Source organism: Orbicella franksi, chromosome 1, assembly GCF_964199315.1.
Source record: "Orbicella franksi chromosome 1, jaOrbFran1.1, whole genome shotgun sequence".
In the NCBI taxonomy this organism is placed as follows: domain Eukaryota; kingdom Metazoa; phylum Cnidaria; class Anthozoa; order Scleractinia; family Merulinidae; genus Orbicella; species Orbicella franksi.
Window position 1 is genome coordinate 15049673 of NC_138145.1, and position 21472 is coordinate 15071144.

The window sequence follows — 21472 nt, forward strand, 5'->3', positions numbered from 1 at the left end:
TTGTCGTTTCTTTTTTGTGTTTCATCTCTGATTGGGAGCAACGCAATTAACGTTCCAGAAATGTTTTCTAGGAAAGACACAGTTTCGAGGTCCTCGTATTTATCTATGTAGTTAAGTAAAACACTTAAAAGCATGACTCATGTTTAAGAATCAAACACTCAGATACACGACTGCGATTCATTCTCCACCACAAGGTCGTAAGTCAACTGATGCATCCAGAGGTTCCGGCAGGCGACATTTGCAGATTTCTCTGGGAACATCTTGTCAATGATGTAAGAAACGTATCTACCAGCCTGGAAAGGAGCGAAGATGAAGTGTTGCTGTTGATTCATCTTGTTTTGTCAGAGATTATGAGCCGATCAACATCAAGTAAGTCCATACGTCAATTATTATTCTTATTATGAGACTGGAACGTCGATACCAGTTATGTCAAATCCATGTTGTGTTTCAACCATTGTATTTATATCTTTAAGGAGAACTTGATTATAACGGAAAGTGGTCAACAAAAGTAGGAAGAAAAGAATGGGAAAACGAGTTTGTAAATGTGTTTGCAAGACCTATCTGTACGGTAATATTGAATTTTTCTTACTATATCTTATGGTATGTTGTACATTATTGTTGGCCTGGTTATTGTAAGCTCGTTTTTCTGGGAGGAGGAATAAGTCAAGTAATTCACGTTCCCCTTTGTGAGGTTTCGTCGTTTTTATTTTTAGTATTCTGGCTTTCTCATATTTGCCTTACTTTCCCAAGCTTAGGAAAAGGCTATTCAATACATTTAAGCCTATGACTGAGTTCAGTACACTAAAATGTTTTGTTCAGCACTGCAGGATTGCACCGAAAGTAGCTTAAGGTAGAAACAATGTGAACATGATGTTTTCGTAGCAGTTAAATATTGATTAATTTAAGTACACGTTTTGGATAACAGCGCCTTTTTTCCATCCACAGAACCTAGAGGAACGCTTGCAGGATTTCTATGGTCTGTCAGTCAACGACAGGAGATTGGGTAATGACAAACTCTTTATGCCGGCTTTCTGCGAAAAATCTTTATTTAAGGAGCCTTTTAGATATTAAAATTCTATCCCTCATTCCGGCCAGTTCCCACATGTTGTCATTTTTTGAGCATTCCACACATTTTAGTACGTGATATCCGCCATACGCCAAAAATCGTTAAGCTGTACATTACCTGCATCACTTCCATTTATGTGCATGAAGCAATTTGGTCAAGCCACCCTATTTTGTTTTGTTTCATTATTTTCCGAAAAAGAGCTGACCATTTCTAAACGTGTGTGTTTTGAGTGAAAATTGCATTATTGGTAACTGCAGGGAATGATCCACTCATGCGAGAGATCTACGAGGTGGATACGCCTCCCCCTACCCGTGCAGCGGCAGATATCCATCCTGGACATGCAGCGTTTTGGAAGTACAGAACACGCGTGACAGTTGACCACATCATTCGCCAGTTCCAAGACGTTAAGTCAAATATGGCCACCTGCAAGGTCCTTGGAAAGTTCCTTGCTGAGGTACGGTTTATTTGTAATTTGATTAATCGAGAACACTTTGATTGAAGGACACTGATCATTGGAGAATGTAACTGTTTTTTTGAGTGTCTGTCTGTCGGTGTTTAGACACGGTTTATTTTCTTTGTCACAGGAATACAGCCTTCGCGCAGTTCGTTACCTGCCGGACATATTGGCCTTACTGAGAATATTGACGGATCGCTTTCATCGACGAATCGACAGAGATAAAGCCAATCAACTAAAGATACGAGAGCTCCTGCAAGAATTCCCAAAAGGTTCAACTGTTTTTCCGTATCTGAGTAAAGCTTTTGCCTCTGGTTTGTAGAGTGACACCTGGTGCAAAAACATTGTACATGAAATCTTTTTCACTCCCATACATGTTCTCTCAACGCGTGGTCATTTAATCCGAGATCAGTTCATGTATGTTCTAGTTTGCATGTATGCAATGCAAACCTTTCAGTGGGTGATAACGCACAGACGTTTATAAACATCTAGACAAAATTATCCTCCAAATTTCCATACAATTACAACAGTTATTTCTGGTCCTTTTCATCATGTCATACATGGTCATGATGCTAATGCATTTTAATCATAATTTGACATGAAGAGTATGGTCTCCATTCTCTTACCACAGTTTGACTAAAAATCCGCCGGTGCTTAATTAAGAAAACAAAAATTGATAGATTGAGCTTCATGACTATTCAAACTTTGGTAAAACTCTGGGACTTAATTGGGATCTTCAAAAGGAGAAAAACCTTTGCTCAAAAACCTATGATAGCAAGAATCCATGTCACGAAAACGTCCATCAGAATTGAATTATCAAGCTTAATTGATAGCCGAGAAATCCACGACAACTGACATTGAAGATTCAAGCACCTTCATGCAGACTCTCATTGACAATGGGTCAGTTTTTATGGCGGACATGAAGTTACATTTATTTTTTACTCCGCAGGTCAGAAAGAGAACGTGAGAAAGTTATTCCAAAGTTTCAGTGCTGCATGGGATCAAGTTCGCTTCCACTTGAGTTCACAAGGTGACAACCTATCCAATTCGTTGACATTCGTTTGACTTCAATAACGTGAAAATCCCTGAAATATCACACTGCTTAGAATTAATAAGAAATAATTTCAAGCAACAAAAAAATGCTCAGTAGAGGAAAGAAAATTAATTGCATTATTGTACTTGCATTTCAGTCCCTACTTTTTTTCATTCTTTGAATTTTATTAATTGTTCTTAAGTATGCAACATGTTCCTCATCATTTCTGAAATGGTTTTGTTCGCTAGAGTATTAGCTATAATCAACTGCTCTCTCTATAGTGTTAGCTTGCACCAAACTTAATTGTTTTGCACCGATTTTCAACGTTATCTTCGTAGCATGCCGCTGCTTTAACATTCGCTGTAAATCGTATTATTGAAAAATACTAGGTATAAGCGGTTTTTCTTCACCAGTGTATTCACCGTGAAAAATGTTTACCTTGAAATTTGTAGGGCGTTTTGCACCCACTAAAGAACAGTGCTCACGGTCGATCGAAACGAGCTCTACCGTGTCAGTGTTACTACCAGCCAGTGCTGAGGCTGGTGTTTGTTGCAAAGGATTACTGTTCTTCTTGGTCAATGTTCACAATGAACTTGTGCAAACATACTGCAATGCTGTGAGTCCCAACGGGAGTGCACGGTAAATCAAATTTAATCTTAAAGTTTGTTTTATTAAGGAAGGGCTTAATTAAGTTGTAGGTCGAGGGGTGCATTAACTGAAGACTTATACACCCAGCATCTTCCCACATTCACATATTTTTTAACCTTTTCAATTCCTGTTGTGAGAGAGAAAAACTCATGTCACAAATGCGAAGGTTGTAGGCGAAGCTTATTAAAGACTGTACTGTTTCTTGAAGCTTCATTGTTTTCAGGGCAAATAAATCAAAAATGAAGATATGTAGCTGAGGTTAAAGTGTTTATTGCCTGTCTAGTGACAGAGTTAATTTAACATGCATTAGCCCTTTACTTGTTGATATTTTCTCCTAAGCGCCCGCACTAGATGCATGACATAGAGTGGCATCCGATGAGTTACGTCAGCAGCCGTAAGGATGGGCAGAAAAGAACGTCCTTGATGGCCATGTTTCTATCTGTCATTCATTGGGTGACACTTGTGTCAGCGGTTTCTCCTTTCGTGGGCCAGGAAAAATGCTGGATTGAGCCAGCTGTAATCGATTCTGTTTCCCGAAACTTCCTCTCTCCCCAACAGGTATATTTGTTTTTCACTCAGATGATACATTATTAAATTTTGAATCGATATATTTACCTAAATCAAAGGACTGCCGACAAGATTCCACTCTCTGAAGTGTCGATGTCGCAGCTGATAGCGTTTGACTCTGAAAAAGACTTGCTGCCTGTGATGCTGGCCAACTGCTCCTACTCATTAGAGGTGGGAAAGGAAACGCAATTGCAATACAACTGGGAAACGCTTGAAAAGCAGATTATTGACAGGTTTATTAGGAGAAGACCACTGGTGGATTTTAAGGTAAGTGTTATTATAATTAGGTATAGATACATCAGCAGAAACCAAACGATGAGCTTAAGATATATTACCTTGTTTTTGAGTTATTTTTTTGTAAAAAAAATACCTCTTAGTCGGCGCGTCGGGTATGTTATGGACGGGTCAATGGGTGAGTGAGTGAGTGAATGAGTGAGTGAGTGAGTGAGTGAGTGAGAGATGTATGTATGTCACACCAATCAGATTGGATCTACTATGAACAGCCAATCAAATTTCTTGTTGTAAAGGTAAATGGTACGTGAGAAACACAAGGTAAGTATAAACACAAGGACTTTGGTAATTGAAAAATAAAGAGTGACGTGTATGTTGTCGGTTTGTGATTTTTAGTCCGGTTTGGAGGAGAGTGTGACGGTTACATACGTACATTGGGCTGTTTTAGAGTGCATAATTTTCAGTGAAATGGTGGCTAGTTATGAACGAGATGAGTCTTGAGTTTTGAAGCAGTTCATGAGTAGTAGGCAAATGGCACGAGATATTTTCCTTTTTAATTACAAAGGGTAACTTGATAATTTTGTTTTTCACAAGGAGTTAATTCAATTAGAGCACGGTCACGAATCGTCGCTTTTAGTTCTTAGGACATGTTTTAGAGGAGACGAGACTATTTAGATTTGAAGCAGCTCTAACGTTTACAATAGTAAGTGCAGGTAACGATTGCTTTGTTCTTATTGCATGCAAATATGACGAGATATTTTTATTTTTTAGTTACAATGGGTAATTTGACACTCTTGTTTTTCACAAGGTAGTAAATTCAATTAGAGCTGACGAATCGTCGCCACTTGTTCCCACGAGATGTTTGCTATTTTTAGTTACAAATGGTAACTCGACACTTTTGTTTTTCATATGGGAGTAAATTCAATTAGAGCTTACAAGTTATCGGCTATTGTTCCCAGGATATTAAACAAAAAAGAAGCTTTCCTTTCTAGAGTGTTTTTACGTCTCTGCAGTAGCAGTTTAATATTTTTATTTGATGAGCATTTTATGACATTCTTTTCAGTCCGATATTTTTAAAGGTAAAAAGTATGAAAACTGTTCAAATGTTCTTTGAAGACTGTGTGGCACCAAGTTAAAGTGCAATTTAATTAAATCAGACTTTCAACGTGTCAGAGAGGTCTTTTTCTCTTTCTTTAAATTTTCGGTGAAGTAGTGTTGTTGCGTTGTGTTGTGTAAAAAGAGTAAACTTACTACTCGTATAAAATGCGAAAAGTTCTCTTAACTTGAGTATTTTTGAGCAAAAATTCCTCTTGGGGGCTGGAAGGGCTCCCGAGGGGGTACTCCCAGAAAAATTGGTCGGGGGTGTGCGGCCCGCTTCCCAAAACCCTTACCCTGTTTATGACCAAAATCTGCGATATTCCTTACCCTATTTATGACCTGACCAAAAATTCGAAACCCTATTTACGACCTGACCCTCAAATCAAAACCCTGTTTCAGAACTGCGTTATAATTAGCTCCCTAGTTCAAACCAATGTTAAATTACCGTAAACGTATAAATTTGTGAAGGGCTTTTGTTGATTTTCTTTTCGATAATGATGAAAAAGTGGCTTCTTCTTAAAGCATACCCATATCAAGGCTAGAGTGCAAAAACCGTACCCTATTTATGACCAAAATGGCCAAAATCAGCTAAAATCGATACCCTATTTATGACCAAAACGGCTGAAAAACCATACCCTTTGGGGCCGCACAGACCTATATAGCCCATATAAGGGAGTTCCCCCCCCCCCGGGGGGGAAGGGCTACGTGATCGGTGAGTGAGGGAGTTATGCATGTGCGCGTGTCAGACCAATCACAGTGTGGGTTGTATCAAAGAACGAATAAAATTGCCTGTTAGAAAATAAGATGGTCTCTACATTAATCTGGAGACGTGTCAGATTACTGTAGTTTGTTCAGTCAAACATTTTATGGCTTACTATTTAGTTATCTTACCATTACCGATGTAACATCTTATGTACATCATAAACTCCCAGTTTCTTTCTTGCTGTACATCGCAACCAAAAAAACTTGTCAAATCAACCAAATCATTACTGTAAACAGTTCCATGAATGTGCCTATCTCCGAGACTTATAGTTCACAAAAAAAATAACTCTTGCACGCCTTGCGTGCCTATGTTTTTCTATAGCGGTCCGGAATCCTAAATCCTAGAATCTGATCGGTCGACTTTCCCATCCGGACCCCGATTACGGACCGCTCCGAAATCTTGCTCCGAAAAATTAGTGGTCATCGTCAATCTTTTTGCCGTTTTTACGCTTCTATCGACAATTAATCAACACTATTTTATCTCTATTCACTTTTAAATGGTAAGGAAAGTCACTGTAAGTAGAAGTTCATTGAGAGTCGTTTGGTTGTAGCTTGGTCCTGTGTTTCTCTCGCCGTAAAATTTCAAATACTGAAATGAGTTAATTTCAGTCGAGTTTACGTCTCTGATCGTTTCTGTATTTAAGAGAATTTCTGTGGAATACACTTAACGAATTTAATCGCTTTCTGCTATTCAATTTACGGTAGAAAAGTCTGATTTCAAGTGTTTTTATTAAATAGCAACGATTTGACAAAAATTGTTTTTTGTAGTAAAACTTCAAACTTTGCACGCAATTTCACGCCGGAAAAAAGAATTTTGGAGAACGTAACTGGTGAAATAAATGCAACTAACATGAAGTAGTTTGAAATAAATCTGTTCTTTAATACAACATTCTTTGTCTACTATCTGAGTTACTCGCTCGTTGCGAACATTTTTTAGAAATCGTTAGTAGAGGGCACCTAAGCCGATTCAATGAGAAAGTTGTGTAAACAAACCCATTTAATTTGGAATTAAAACCAATTTACTGCATGCAGCAAAAAAAATAAACATGTTGTTTTCCGGCTGAGGGTCGGTCCGTATAGTGAAAAACTGTGACCTCGGGCTTGAAAATGCTGCCTTAGACCTGCGGCTTCGGGCAGTATTTTCAAGACCTCGGTCGCAGCTTTTCACTATACGGACCTCCCAGCCGGCAAATAACATATCTATCTATCTATCTATCTATCTATCTATCTATCTATCTATCTATCTATCTATCTATCTATCTATCTATCTATCTATCTATCTATCTATCTATCTATCTATCTATCTATCTATCTATCTATCTATCTATCTATCTATCTATCTATCTATCTATCTATCTATCTATCTATCTATCTATCTATCTATCTATCTATCTATCTATCTATCTATCTATCTATCTATCTATCTATCTATCTATCTATCTATCTATCTATCTATCTATCTATCTATCTATCTATCTATCTATCTATCTATCTATCTATCTATCTATCTATCTATATACATATATATATAAAAAACGGTTATAAAAATGCTTCAAGCCAACAAAGAATGCCACTGCGTCAGGAGGATCAATGAAGATTCACAGTCCAAACCTCACCGCAAAAATGAATTTAAAAACGTTTGATAAAGCAAGGACGGACAACTTCTGACGGTAAAAAAAGTTAAAAAGTTAAAAATTTAATAGAAAAACGTTTCGGTCTTAGACCTTCATCAGTTACAAGAGAAAAAGGACGAAAACTAAGTTTAAATACGGTTACAGTGTGGGAGATTACGTAACGAAATGAAAAATACAATATTGTGCTATTAATACATCGTGATTAATACAATACAGGAAGAAAATGCAAAACGAGAAACACAATGCTGTACTATAAATTGCGTCATACAGGGTGATAATTAATAGACCAAACGAAAAGAATACAATACTGTGCATAAATTACATTATAGAGCGTGATAATTGCAGAACTAGGTTAAATTCAACCTAAAAACTAAAAGAGTTAATATAGATAAAACGGACTCTTGCAATGCGGTAAATATAACAGGAAAAATAGTTTGCAAAGATAAGCAATTGAAAAAAAAAGGAAACCTACGTTTACGCTGGACAGGGTAAATAACAAAATCCCAAATCGAGGCCTTTGGAGCATTAAAGGGTTGACAAACAACAAAATCCTTGGAGGGGCCCTTAAACAATAAGCTGTAATAAGATCCCAGGCAGGGCCTTTGAGCATACCTAACACCCAAAAAGCTGACAAAATCCAAGGAAGGGCCTTTGAACTGCCTTATGGCGCGAACGCAGATTTACACAAGAGAAAGTTAATTATAACAAATTCTGTTTTTGGAGTGAAATTCTTTTCTTTTATTTAAGCCATGGGGAGCCAAAGAGAACAGTTGAGCACTCCAATAAGCCTCTTTCGTAATTAAAAACCTATCGATCTCGTCTGAGTCATTAGGGGCCTGCACCTGATCAATGCATTGGAGTTCAAAATCATCCAAGGAGTGTGGAATTTTATTGAAATGTACTGCTACCTCACAAGTGGTTTTGTTTGTGAGCATAGCAGACTTGTGGTTACGAAACCTAACCCGAAAATCGGTGGTAGTTGATCCTATGTACTGTAAACGACATTTCTTGCAGGAAACTAAATAGATCATGTTTTTAGAATCACAAGAAAGCCTTGAATGAATGGTGTATTTTCTGCCCGTTTTAAAACTTAGAAATGATTTAGATTCAACAAAGCAATTTCGACAGAGATCGCATCTATTTCTTTCACATTTAAAGCAGCCATTGTTTGGCTGAATTGTTTGTCCCTCATCGGCGGTTTTAAAACGAGATGGTGCTAATAATTCTTTCAGGTTTTTTGTTCTACGAAAAGATGGTATGATAGAGCCTTGAGGGAAAAGTTCTTTCAATTTGGGGTTGGATTGCAAAATCAACAAATGCTTTCTAATTATGCTACTCACATTAGGCAAATTAGGATTAAATGTGAGAACAAATGGAAATAATTTCTTCGATTGTTTTCCGCGTTGCCGTAGTAAATCATTCCTAGAAATGGTGGAGGCTTTGGAGAATTGATCGTCAACTAATTTGGAGGGATAACCCTGATTAACAAGATAACCCTTGTACTCAACTGTTCTCTCGGCAAGGAAAGTTTCTTCAGAGCAATTTCTCTTCAATCTAGTCGCTACTCCAAAAGGAATAGCCTTGAAGACATGCTTGGGATGGCAGCTAGAAGGTGGAAGATATAAATGACTATCTGTAGGTTTAGAATAAACATCAGTTCTAATAAACCCATCCACAAGATGTAAAGTAAGATCAAGTACGTGAAGCTCACGTTCAGAAAAAACTAACTCGAATTTAATAGTAGGGTATAGAGAATTAATGTAATCAGTAAATTGATGTAAGGCAGGAAGGCCTTGCTGCCAAAGATCAAAGACATCGTCACGATAACGCCACCACAAGGACGGCTTTATCGGACCGGAAAACTTAGCTTTAAGATCAATTTCACCCATGGCTAGATCGGCATAACTACATGCATTTTTTGGACCCATGGCCATGCCATGAATCTGAAGAAAGAAATTCTCCTTAAAAACAGAATGGTTGCTTTCCAAACAGATTTTTACGGCTTCTAATATGCAAGATGTAGACGGAATTTTGTTTTCCCTAGCATTCAAAGCTTTCCTAACTGCAGTAAGACCAAGTTTGTTATCGATGTTGGGGAACATTGAAACCACATCCCACGAAACCAGTAAGGTGCCAGTTGGAAAAGGGCCACTCGTGTTAAGATCTCCTATTTTGTTAAGCAAATCCGTGGTGTCCTTAATAAATGATGGTAATTTACGAGCAAGTGGTTGCAAATAGAATTCGGTAAAGGCCGACAAGTTCTCAATTGCCGTACCACAACAAGAGGTAATGAGTCTTAACGGGTTGCCCGTTTTGTGCGTTTTAATGTTCCAAAAGGCAACTCCTGGTTTCGCTTCCTTATTTAAAACCCACTTAGCTATTTCGGGGGAAATCTCACCCTTTCCAAGCCATTTGGAACACCAACTACTTACTAACGCTAAATGCTTCGAGGTAGGACCTGATTGCAAAGATTTGTAGTGCAGCTGATTGTTGAGCTGACCAAGCATTTTTTCTTCGTACTCTTTATCATCAATTAAAACAAAACGGGAACCTTTGTCCTGTATCCGAATCACTACATTAGAGTTTCTAAGTTCCTTAAGGGCAACACGTTCTTTTCGTGAAAGATTATCTCTAGGTTGTTTAATGTTCTCAGGATTGATAAGATCACGCCTTACATTAGCTAAAAAAAGTTCAAGTTCAGGGTACCTGGACGTAGGAGGTCTCCATTTCTTTTCTTTCGGAACACGAGGTAGATGGCTAGGGGTTGGAAGGTCGTCATCAGGATTGGTATCCATAAAGAAAGCTGCCGTCCGTAATCGGGCTTCAAAGATCTCCAAATCGTCATACACGCTCTGCCAGTTGATATCTTTGGGCGTGGGGCAAAAGGAAGGTCCCTTCCGGAGCAAGTTAACCTGATCTGATCCAATAGGCAGACTAGAAAGGTTAACGGGGTCTAGCTGGTGTAGATGCTCTGTATTGACGGGGTTTGGCAATCTGCGCCTTTGGCGAAATGTGAAAAAATGTGAAAATTTAAATGTGAAAGAAATAGATGCGATCTCTGTCGAAATTTCTTTGTTGAATCTAAATCATTTCTAAGTTTTAAAACGGGCAGAAAATACACCATTCATTCAAGGCTTTCTTGTGATTCTAAAAACGTGATCTATTTAGTTTCCTGCAAGAAATGTCGTTTACAGTACATAGGATCAACTACCACCGATTTTCGGGTTAGGTTTCGTAACCACAAGTCTGCTATGCTCACAAACAAAACCACTTGTGAGGTAGCAGTACATTTCAATAAAATTCCACACTCCTTGGATGATTTTGAACTCCAATGCATTGATCAGGTGCAGGCCCCTAATGACTCAGACGAGATCGATAGGTTTTTAATTACGAAAGAGGCTTATTGGAGTGCTCAACTGTTCTCTTTGGCTCCCCATGGCTTAAATAAAAGAAAAGAATTTCACTCCAAAAACAGAATTTGTTATGACTAACTTTCTCTTGTGTAAATCTGCGTTCGCGCCATAAGGCAGTTCAAAGGCCCTTCCTTGGATTTTGTCAGCTTTTTGGGTGTTAGGTATGCTCAAAGGCCCTGCCTGGGATCTTATTACAGCTTATTGTTTAAGGGCCCCTCCAAGGATTTTGTTGTTTGTCAACCCTTTAATGCTCCAAAGGCCTCGATTTGGGATTTTGTTATTAACCCTGTCCAGCGTAAACGTAGGTTTCTTTTCTTGTTTTTTTTTCAACTGCTTATCTTTGCAAACTATTTTTCCCGTTATATTTACCGCATTGCAAGAGTCCGTTTCATCTATTTTAACTCTTTTAGTTTTTAGGTTGAATTTAACCTAGTCCTGCAATTATCACGCTTTATAATGTAATTCATGCACAGTATTGTATTCTTTTCGTTTGGTCTATTAATTATCACCCTGTATGACGCAATTTATAGTACAGCATTGTATTTCTCGTTTTGCATTTTCTTCCTGTATTGTATTAATCACGTTGTATTAATAGCACAATATTGTATTTTTCATTTCGTTACGTAATCTCCCACACTGTAACCGTATTTAAACTTAGTTTTCGTCCTTTTTCTCTTGTAACTGATGAAGGTCTAAGACCGAAACGTTTTTCTATTAAATTTTTAACTTTTTAACTTTTTTTACCGTCAGAAGTTGTCCGTCCTTGCTTTATCAAACGTTTTTTATATATACATATATATATACATATATATATATATACATATATATATATACATATACATATATATATATATACATATACATATATATATACATATACATATATATACATATATATATATATATATATATATATATATATATATATGTATGTATGTATGTATGTATAAAAAACGGTTATAAAATGCCTCAAGCCAACAAAGAATGCCACTGCGTCAGGAGGATCAATGGAGATTCACAGTCCAAGCCTCACCGCAAAAATGAATTTAAAAACGTTTGATAAAGTAAGGACGGACAACTTCTGACGGTAAAAAAAGTTAAAAAGTTAAAAATTTAATAGAAAAACGTTTCGGTCTTAGACCTTCATCAGTTACAAGAGAAAAAGGACGAAAACTAAGTTTAAATACGGTTACAGTGTGGGAGATTACGTAACGAAATGAAAAATACAATATTGTGCTATTAATACATCGTGATTAATACAATACAGGAAGAAAATGCAAAACGAGAAATACAATGCTGTACTATAAATTGCGTCATACAGGGTGATAATTAATAGACCAAACGAAAAGAATACAATACTGTGCATAAATTACATTATAGAGCGTGATAATTGCAGAACTAGGTTAAATTCAACCTAAAAACTAAAAGAGTTAATATAGATAAAACGGACTCTTGCAATGCAGTAAACAGGAAAAATAGTTTGCAAAGATAGGCAGTTGAAAAAAAAAAAAAAAAAAAAAAAAAAAAAGAAACCTACGTTTACGCTGGACAGGGTAAATAACAAAATCCCAAATCGAGGCCTTTGGAGCATTAAAGGGTTGACAAACAACAAAATCCTTGGAGGGGCCCTTAAACAATAAGCTGTAATAAGATCCCAGGCAGGGCCTTTGAGCATACCTAACACCCAAAAAGCTGACAAAATCCGAGGAAGGGCCTTTGAACTGCCTTATGGCGCGAACGCAGATTTACACAAAAGAAAGTTAATTATAACAAATTCTGTTTCTGGAGTGAAATTCTTTTCTTTTATGTATATGTATATATATATGTATATATATACATATATAACTTTCTTTGATTTGCCTCATTAGTTACTTCTTTTTGTTGCTATTGTTTATGGACTTGTCAGGGCAACCATAATGTTGCATAACTGCCCTTTTTTTTGTCATGTCACTTCGGGTAGTAGCAAACGCTGGACCGTTCGCTTCCTTGTACATGTATATCTCAGTGAAACAAGTTTAATACACGGATTTTGTATATTCAAGCACTAGAATACCTGGCACTTGAGTTTACTATCCAAACAGTCCGAGGTGGCTTATCTTCTTCATTCTTTTGCTGCATGAATTTCATTCGTCTTTGCAAAGAATGCGATTTTCGAACAGTAACTCTAACAGTGACTGATTTCTGCTGAGAAGAATTCCTTTTACGTTTTTTTTAGCTGGATGATTTTGTGTTTCGTGAGGATGCTCGTGATGATTTCTCCTTTGACCAGTTGAGAACCAGGATTCCACAGGTGAGCACAATTTGTACCTGGCAACAGATTCTGAAGCAGTTCTTTTCGTAACATCCATAACCTTTCCCCATCTTAACCTTTCATTCTTGAAATGAAATATACGTACGTATGTTTCCTGTAGTGATTTTTAACTGAACCTGTGCACAACCTGGTCCCATGGTTCAAAACCAGGTGTGCTTGGACGCCAAAAAATGCAGCAATCTGCTGGAGCAAGAAATTCCGAACCAGTCAAGCTTGAGTTTCTTTGTTTTGGATGCCTCAACTCGGCTGATTTTTTAACATGGACGGGTCGTACAAGAGCCCAAAATGAAAAGCCCACATACATTGTTATTGTTATGTGACTTTCGGTGAACTAAACTTCAAGTGCTTGTTTGGGCCATGCAGTATACAGTTACATGTACATTCTCTGCATTTCAAAATCTAACCCAAATGTGGCATTTTCTTTCTCCTTCTTCAAGGAACCCATTCAAGGGCACATTCGGACCCAGATTTTGTCCGATTTGAAGGATCTCAGGGACGTCTCTGATTTACTTTCAATGCTGGAAATGGCTATTGGTTTTCTGTCTACAGCTGGTGGTAATCCAGAGATGAAAATCAGCGATTACCTCAAAACTGTCCTTTTACTAAGTGAAGGAAAGTCGAGTTTAAAAGGCAAGAAGGTAGGTAACGAACGGGTGAATCCTTGCTGACTCGGTTTTTACTTGTTACCTAGCTCATTAGCATATAGTGTGAATGGAGAAGGTATCGATATATCGATAATTTCTATAAAAATATCAATGCTCAGAAAATCAAGTCGTCTCATGTATAAACTTTGTTATCAACAACCTGCACAGACCAATTAATTTAAAATGTAACATAAACCCCTTGTGAACAGTACTGCCAGTATGCCGCATATGATATTCCCCCGCTTTACTTCATCTTTTTCTCTGTTGTGGTTATTCTTGTTTTATATTCGATTATTTCTTTCAGGTCCAGCAATCTTGCAGCTTAAATAACATCCTGGATCTGTGGTCCACACTTGCTATTGTGCGAGCAGATTTGTTGCTAAAAAATGGGCGGGTAGGAAAGAATTATTCGAACCTCTATAATACAAACACCTCTAAAATGAGAACAGCTCACTTGGTCCTAGAGAAACGAGAATTCACATAATCTCTACCTTCTTATAGCAGACACCGTTATAATACGAACAGTTCTCTTGGTCCAAAATTCATATAATCTCTACCTCAATATTACATACAGACACCGCCATAACACGAATATAGACTTCGCCCCTTTGATGTTCGATCCGTATTAAAGAGTGTCAACTGTACAACTTTAACGATGATTACGGTCAATTTCCTGAAAATTCACAACAACCCTCGTTTACATGAATTTTTTTCTCAAGCTTTCGCCGCCTTGCCAGTCAGTTGAACCATTAAAGAGTGAATAGCCAACAATAGCCAGTATATTTTCTACAACGGTCAATAAAAGTTGTTTCATTTTTGCGAAGCATATTCCGTAAGATTTTGGCAAGTTATAATGTATTTTTGGGGATGAATATATTTTGCTACCATAAAATATGAGATTTTGAACCGTGCTCATTTTGACTGATGATTGTCTCTATTCTCAGGACCCCTTTGAAGAAGTCCCTGACATTTTTAAAACAGAAATGCCGCGTGCCGTAATGACACATTTCAGTGCAGCGCTGAAAAAAATTGACATCGAGTTGTTTTTAAGTAAAGTGGTTGAAGTCATCAGTTTATGGCTACCTCAAGAAGACGAACAAACTGGAGACATGGGGTAAAGTGTATTTTTAACTTCGTGAAGTCACAGATCAATGCAGATTTGAGGGTTTAACTAAAGAAAGTGAGAAAAATGTAAGCCACATGTTGCAGAAATGAAAGCTCATGAATGGCGTGGCAACCATTTTTTCTCTTCTTCCAAACGTAAAATGTAGTTTTTACATCATTAGCCAGTAAATGTCTTCTTGCGGGTCGCAGGATGACTTGGAGTCTTTTATCTAAAAGTTAGATTGATGTTTTTGACATCGAAAGCATAAATCAATATATCCCCAAATATACGGACTATATTACACGTTGGTATGAGTTATTCAAAAATCGCGAGTTTGCCTTATTTGACATCGAATAATTCTGTGTAACATTTGAAAGAGCAATATCCAAATGTACTGTATATTCTTACTGCAGACTTGGCGAGTACTTGGATGGCAAGCTGCAGTATGAGGAGAGAATTCCTGAAGATGTCTGCGTAAAACACGTGATCTATGCTTGGCAGCTTGCACTGGAAGCTCGTGAAAGAGACCAAGGACGAAGGAGGTCTATGATGTCTTAAAGATCACTGCAGTCTCAGAACGTCACGAATTGTGTTTAATTAAAATATGAATTGAATTACTGGTAGCATAATGATTTAGGTTTTTCATTATAATTTCGTTTAGGAACCTTTCAAAGCCTCTAGTCTAACTATAAATGGAAGCTCGACGTGCGAAGAGTTAAATAGAAATAGTAGCAGGTACATTTCAGCTTTTTTTCTTAAATGGATATGAGACTTTTAAATGACAAAGTGCCCATGAAAACCATATACTTAAACGCAGCTGTTGAGTCGAGAGGAAAGGAAAGAACGAAGTTCTACCTTTTCGTTTTTGTTTTTGTGTTTTGATTTTATCGTGATAGGGTAAATATCAATAGCTTTGTAATGGACAATAAGTTCTTTTTCTCTAAACCGTGATATACATGTATAACGTGGACTAACACATGGTCAAGTTATGAATAGCAAGGAGAACTAAAGCTTGGTCAAGTTGTGTCTAACATTTAACCACAAAAGTTAAAGAATTAAACATATATGGACCAGTCCCATCAAGTTGTAGAAAAAGAAAATAATCATATGCAGTGTGTAACGTTTTATTACTTTTCGAATGAGAGTAGCTTGTTCCAACATATCATACAAAGTGACTCAGTGTTACTGACTCTTCAAAACTTGACAAGTTATATATTCCTCTTTGATATTGTGGTGTTTGTACCTGTTAAATGAACGCCCCATAAAGTTAATATGTTTAGAGTCTTTGTTACATTCTTGCTTGAAATACTTTCAGGGTACGCAAGGTCCAACATTTGAAAATGAATTTGTGCCGGCCGCAAACCTAGTTTGCGTAGGTATCTCTAAAGGGATTTTATACGTAACATTTGCGTTCCAATACGTAAGCACGTTTAACACTTCAAGACAATTCGTTGTCTCAAGAAAAAAAAACCTCATGCAATTCAAAAGAGAACCGGTCAAGTTTACGAAACATAAAAAGACCAATATAACAAATGTAAAGTTCTCCTACAGAGCAAAATTTAAGATTAATTACTCGTACATCGACCAATTAGAATTGAGCCGGTAATCTTGTTTCATGCATAAAAAGGAATCACGGTAACTAGGACAACTGTGTGCGTTCTTGACGACATATTTCATACTGATTTAACTTAATTTGAACTTTTTATAGTCCTCGGAACTCCAAACTTTTTCTAAAGTTCCAGTGGGCTTATATCCTTGGAATCCTTTGATACCCGCAGGGCCTAAAACGATGCCGTTTATTAAGAGAGAAATGGTCTTCTGGCCTTTTGTTTCCAAGCTAATGGTATGATGACCAGGAGAAACATCTGAGGTCACGAAATAAATACGCGTTTGAAAATGAACGCTACCGAACGCTTCTCCAGTTATTGCCACAGCATCTTTTTTGTTTTTGTCAAGCCACATTTGTACTTGTCCTGCGTTTTGCCTCATTCGGCGCAGCACGATCCCCACTGACCATTTCTTTGATGGAACCTGAAACGAGTATTCTATAAAACTACCTGGTTTAGAAGACACCCAGCCCCCAAACGCATCTGTCCGTAGGTCAGAACCGAGTGCCATTTTTGCTTTAGTACTATCTAGTGGAATCTCGCTAAAGCCAAGTTTCCTCTGAACCTTAACTTTGAAAGATTGATGCACAGTTAACTTTCCCCAGCCTGGGTTTGTCACAGCCCAGCAAAGTGGCTTTGTCACCAATATCGAACTGTCAGCAAACAAAGGCCGCTTCAACGCAGAGTTTGAACAATACGGTTGTCCTGTTCTCTGTAGGGCACTCTGGAAGTACCGGATTATCATCAGAGCCACTTGGGCATGCCCTTTCACATCAATATGCAAATGATCTCTATTGACCATTCCCGGTCGTATGTAAGACTTTCGAACGCGATTCTCTTCAGTTCTTGGACATAGTATATCGCGCCAGCTGAGCAATGTAATGCCATAATATGACGCAAGTTCACGCTGTCCCAGGTCTTCCAGGTTATGGCAACGCGGATTTTTAATGCTGCTCAAGGATTGGCTTTTTTTGACCAGATCAACCAAACTTACGTACAAAACTAGTGGAGACGATGAAAGCGACAGTACTCTTCTAGTCAACAGTTCCATCGGTTGAGCAGTTTTGCCGTGCGAGAATCCATAATCGTTGACTGACAACTCGATTAGCACAATATCCGGTTCATCATTCTTCGATATAAAATTTTGCAAACAAAACGTAAAGAAGTCACTCCCTGTACCTCCAAGTGATAGATTTTCCACTGTCAGCTGTGAGCGGGTAACCTGGCTCCACCATTGAGAGAAGAGTTGATGAAACAAGCGCTTATGATCTGCAATTCCTCCTCCCGCCGAGTTAGATCCACCAATCACAATCATTTTGATTGGCTCAGCTCTCATCACTTTGTTCATCAGTGTAGTGACTCTGCAAGACTCTTTGTCATTCAAGTAAGTTGCTTTAACAATGTCTTCCTCTCTTACATTCAGATCGTTGATATTTCGGTAAAGGTCTCGGTCTTGCCAAAATTCAAAAGGTTCTTGATTGAGCCACTCCGTTTGGGGAAATGCAGGGTAGAAGCCCCTTTAAAAAAAGGTTAAAGCAAGAGTATATTGGCGGTAAAATAAAAGGCGCAATTTAGGGGTATACGTATAGAATTCTTTTTAAACAGCATTATACGACCGTTGCATTCAGCTACACTTTTTTTCCTTTGCGTGCCATAATGGAGTCTGTAAGGGCTCTAGCAGGACTTAGTCGAAACAAAGGACACCGATAACCAACGCGTTACTCCGTCTACTTATGTGACTTGCGTACGCGTTCTTTAGGCGTAAGCTGTATTCTGTGTAGGATTTTATGACAAAATGAAAGTAGCCAGTATAAACTAAGAACAACTCAGACTTTGGTCCAACAGAACAAACATTGACATATAACTGCCTACACGCTTGCTAGTGTGTACATGCCGTTGAATCTTGGCGCCCTATTTATTCTTGCCGATGAAAGGGTTACTTTCCTCAGTTTCGGTTGCCGAATCAAAAATTGTTTTGTCTAAAAACACAGAGCGGTGTAGTGGATGTAACAGAAAAGGTCAAGGTCACATCCATTAGCTCATTTACCGCGTTCATTAAATGCTTTTCATCCAAAATTATGGTTTGGATTTAGCACAGGGGGATAAAATGTCGCTGGGTTTAGTTTCAATTCTAAAGAAAACGGGTGAAAATGTTTGCACAACGTTGTCATCGCTATGTTATGCTATTATACACTGGACAGCATGAGTAGGTAATATAAAAAAAAAAAAAACAATTCTTGGAAGACAGGTCGTGTCGAAATCTGGCCATGAAGAAGATGTTACCTCAAACTGCTCACTTTACATTATCGAAGATAAAATAAAACTTACCCAGTCGATTTTGGCTTTTCCGCTTCCTCTGGAGTGGCTTCAGAATACGGATAAACCACTCCCAAAGCGAGAAATAATATCCACACCATTCCCATTTGGTTACGGATCATTTAGTTTGACAAAACTTCAATTATTTTAAAGACGTTTCCCAATCACAGTAAGCTATTATTTACCACAACTATTCAATGGGATAACACTTAATCATAAGCAAATCAATTCTGCGTTAAATTATTAACTACATACAATGTTCAGGTAGTTTGAACAATACGTCCACTGATGTCACTGATGGCATCAACAATACACGCTGACTGGTGGTAACTATGGTTAGTTACACTCTTAACAAGTAGTACTGTTCAGTGCGAGTCTAAATTTTCAAACAGTAGGCCAATCAAAACTACGATTAGTCCGTTGTGCACTGAAAATTTAGACTGATTCAAATTAAACGCTGAAACGCATTTTTCCAAATTCGCTATAGCGGTTAATTTACACAGGGAATACGAAGAGCTGTTTTAGCGGAAACTCGCTCTCTCCTTTTCTCTACCAGACCTCGCTTGTTCCCCGCCCGCTTTTTCGATCGTCCCCACTGACCGAGCGCCTAGAACAGCCTATAGATTTTCACGGTGGTGCACGCGCCTTAAAATATTACAGATTTTTAAAAGAAAAAAACGACCGCTAATCGGTGCCATATGAAAACAACGAATCTAGAACATTATTTGCTAAATTTCAACGTAAAAATGCAGTAGTGCTGAAAACAGCTAGAAGAAATACGAGAGAACGTAAAGCTAAGAACGAAAATCAAAAGAAAAGTTGCTTGTTTTAAGAGCAACTGTCATGAGCATTCCTAGCTCACAGCTACCCCCAAGAGGCGTATTTATGTTATTGAAACGTAAATGCACTAGTCTAGATCTGTACCATGTATTTATTAAATAGCTTGTTCTTGTAGCCGATATAACGCGCGCTCTGATTGGCTAATTGTAGGGCAATATTCTCCCGTAATGCCCACAAGCCGATGACTGGCCTGCAGAAACAAAGCAAAAAGTCATATAATAAACAACTTATTAACTTCGAACGTTCGGTCTTTACGGGAAAATCTCAAACTTGACCTCGCTATCGCTCGGCCGATTCGGCAAGGTCTAAAGACCTCACTCTCGGTAATTAGTGTTGTATGGGGCTGAGATTTAAAGCAACCTTCGACCCGGGGTAGCTTAAGTTTTTAGAGCGCTTTTCACTTGAGTGTCGAAAGTAATTTCCATTTGCTTTGGCTTTGCATTTCTACCCTCTGTGATTGGTTTAAAAATCTCGCGCCACTTTCGCAACCAATCAGGAATAAAAGCAATCGCGACTCGCTCATACACTTTTTTCCATCCAGTGTGTCAGCTAAATGTATGTGGTTCTAATTTTTATTGGTTAATTGGATTGCCTGTATATCCTTTGTCACTGCATTAATAATCATACAGGTGATTACTTTGGTTTTGGTTTTTGAACACGATTGAAAACTGCTCTGTACTACACCAAATGATCACTTCTGCCTGTGTCAGTTCGGGTCATCTTTGCACACCTGCCCTGAGGAGTAATTTCATGAAAACCCTTTCGTATTAGGATCTTGAGGTGTTTCGACAGGCATTCTCCGGTTTGTCGATATAGCCCTCTCTTTTGTGAATTAATTAATAATACGGGAGCTACATTTCCTTGAGATATATCCGTACGAACCCAACGAAATTCAATCTCTCGGTCATGTTAATTATGGCCTTGTTATGTATAGTGCAGTTAATAATTTACGAAGTCATTCTTAACTTATTTTAGTTTTTATCCTTATATTATGTTATTTAGACAGGACTTCTTTGATAACAGTACTCTTGCACCGAAGGGCTATCCTGTATAAATGTTCGTTATTATTATTATTATTATTATTATTATTATTATTTGTTAACTTTTGATTTCAGATAATTCTTGCGAAATTTCAGTTGTGAACAATTTAACGTGACGTCACTGCATAAGTCATCAATTCTTAAAACGGTAATAAAATAGACAGCGAAGAGATTTCTAATTTTGTTTCATGACTCAATGCAGGGAGATATCCGTCTCCCTTTGCAGGCTAATAAATAGGTATTCAATGTTTAACGACTTTCAGACTGAAATCACGTTGGCGAAACGAATCGAAGTAAACGCGGCGAAAAATTAAAGCGGTAAAATTTTTGAAAACGTTTGTCACCATCATTGGCTTCGTTTACTTCGTCCCGCGCCAATAACATATGGATCTTTATATTCTTTAGGTGGTCATCAAAAAGCTCAGAAATTCAGCTGATGTCGATTAACTAAGATCGCTCCGTTATCGGTTTTTTGTCTTTTTTTTCATTATAAATACAATCTGTTGCCAATAGACCATTTTACAGTTGTCTGCTCAATGACTTGGCCTTTGGATGGAAACGAGGCTGGAGTTAACCTTGTTTTGATACAGACCTCACTGCTTTTGTCATTTAATGAACCTAGTTATCATCAAAACAACTTGTTTTACACAACAAAAGCAGTGAGGTCTGTATCAAAACAAGGTAAACTCCAGCCTCGCTGCAA

The 21472-nt window shown here is 37.8% G+C and overlaps 2 protein-coding genes across 2 annotated transcripts in view; one reads left to right on the top strand and one right to left on the bottom strand.

Annotated features, from left to right (window-relative positions):
* LOC145476414 (E3 ubiquitin-protein ligase rnf213-alpha-like) overlaps positions 1–16152 on the top strand; it is a 72995-nt gene extending 56843 nt beyond the window's left edge. The window contains exons 67-79 of the mRNA XM_081455380.1: positions 195–369; positions 474–568; positions 946–1003; positions 1324–1520; positions 1651–1792; positions 2470–2550; positions 3006–3192; positions 3828–4035; positions 13122–13196; positions 13655–13855; positions 14166–14255; positions 14806–14975; positions 15380–16152. Coding sequence (XP_081311506.1) covers positions 195–369; positions 474–568; positions 946–1003; positions 1324–1520; positions 1651–1792; positions 2470–2550; positions 3006–3192; positions 3828–4035; positions 13122–13196; positions 13655–13855; positions 14166–14255; positions 14806–14975; positions 15380–15524 — 1824 coding nt within the window. The 3' untranslated portion in view covers positions 15525–16152. The remainder of the gene's footprint in view (positions 1–194; positions 370–473; positions 569–945; positions 1004–1323; positions 1521–1650; positions 1793–2469; positions 2551–3005; positions 3193–3827; positions 4036–13121; positions 13197–13654; positions 13856–14165; positions 14256–14805; positions 14976–15379) is intronic.
* A 17-nt stretch (positions 16153–16169) lies between these two features.
* Positions 16170–18996, bottom strand: LOC145481156 (uncharacterized). The gene is made up of 2 exons (XM_081459612.1): positions 18902–18996; positions 16170–18090 (listed from the first exon to the last, which is right to left on the bottom strand). The coding sequence occupies exons 1-2, from the start codon at positions 18994–18996 to the stop codon at positions 16650–16652; spliced, it is 1536 nt and encodes a 511-aa protein (XP_081315738.1). The 3' UTR covers positions 16170–16649.
* Between the last annotated feature and the right edge of the window lie 2476 nt (positions 18997–21472).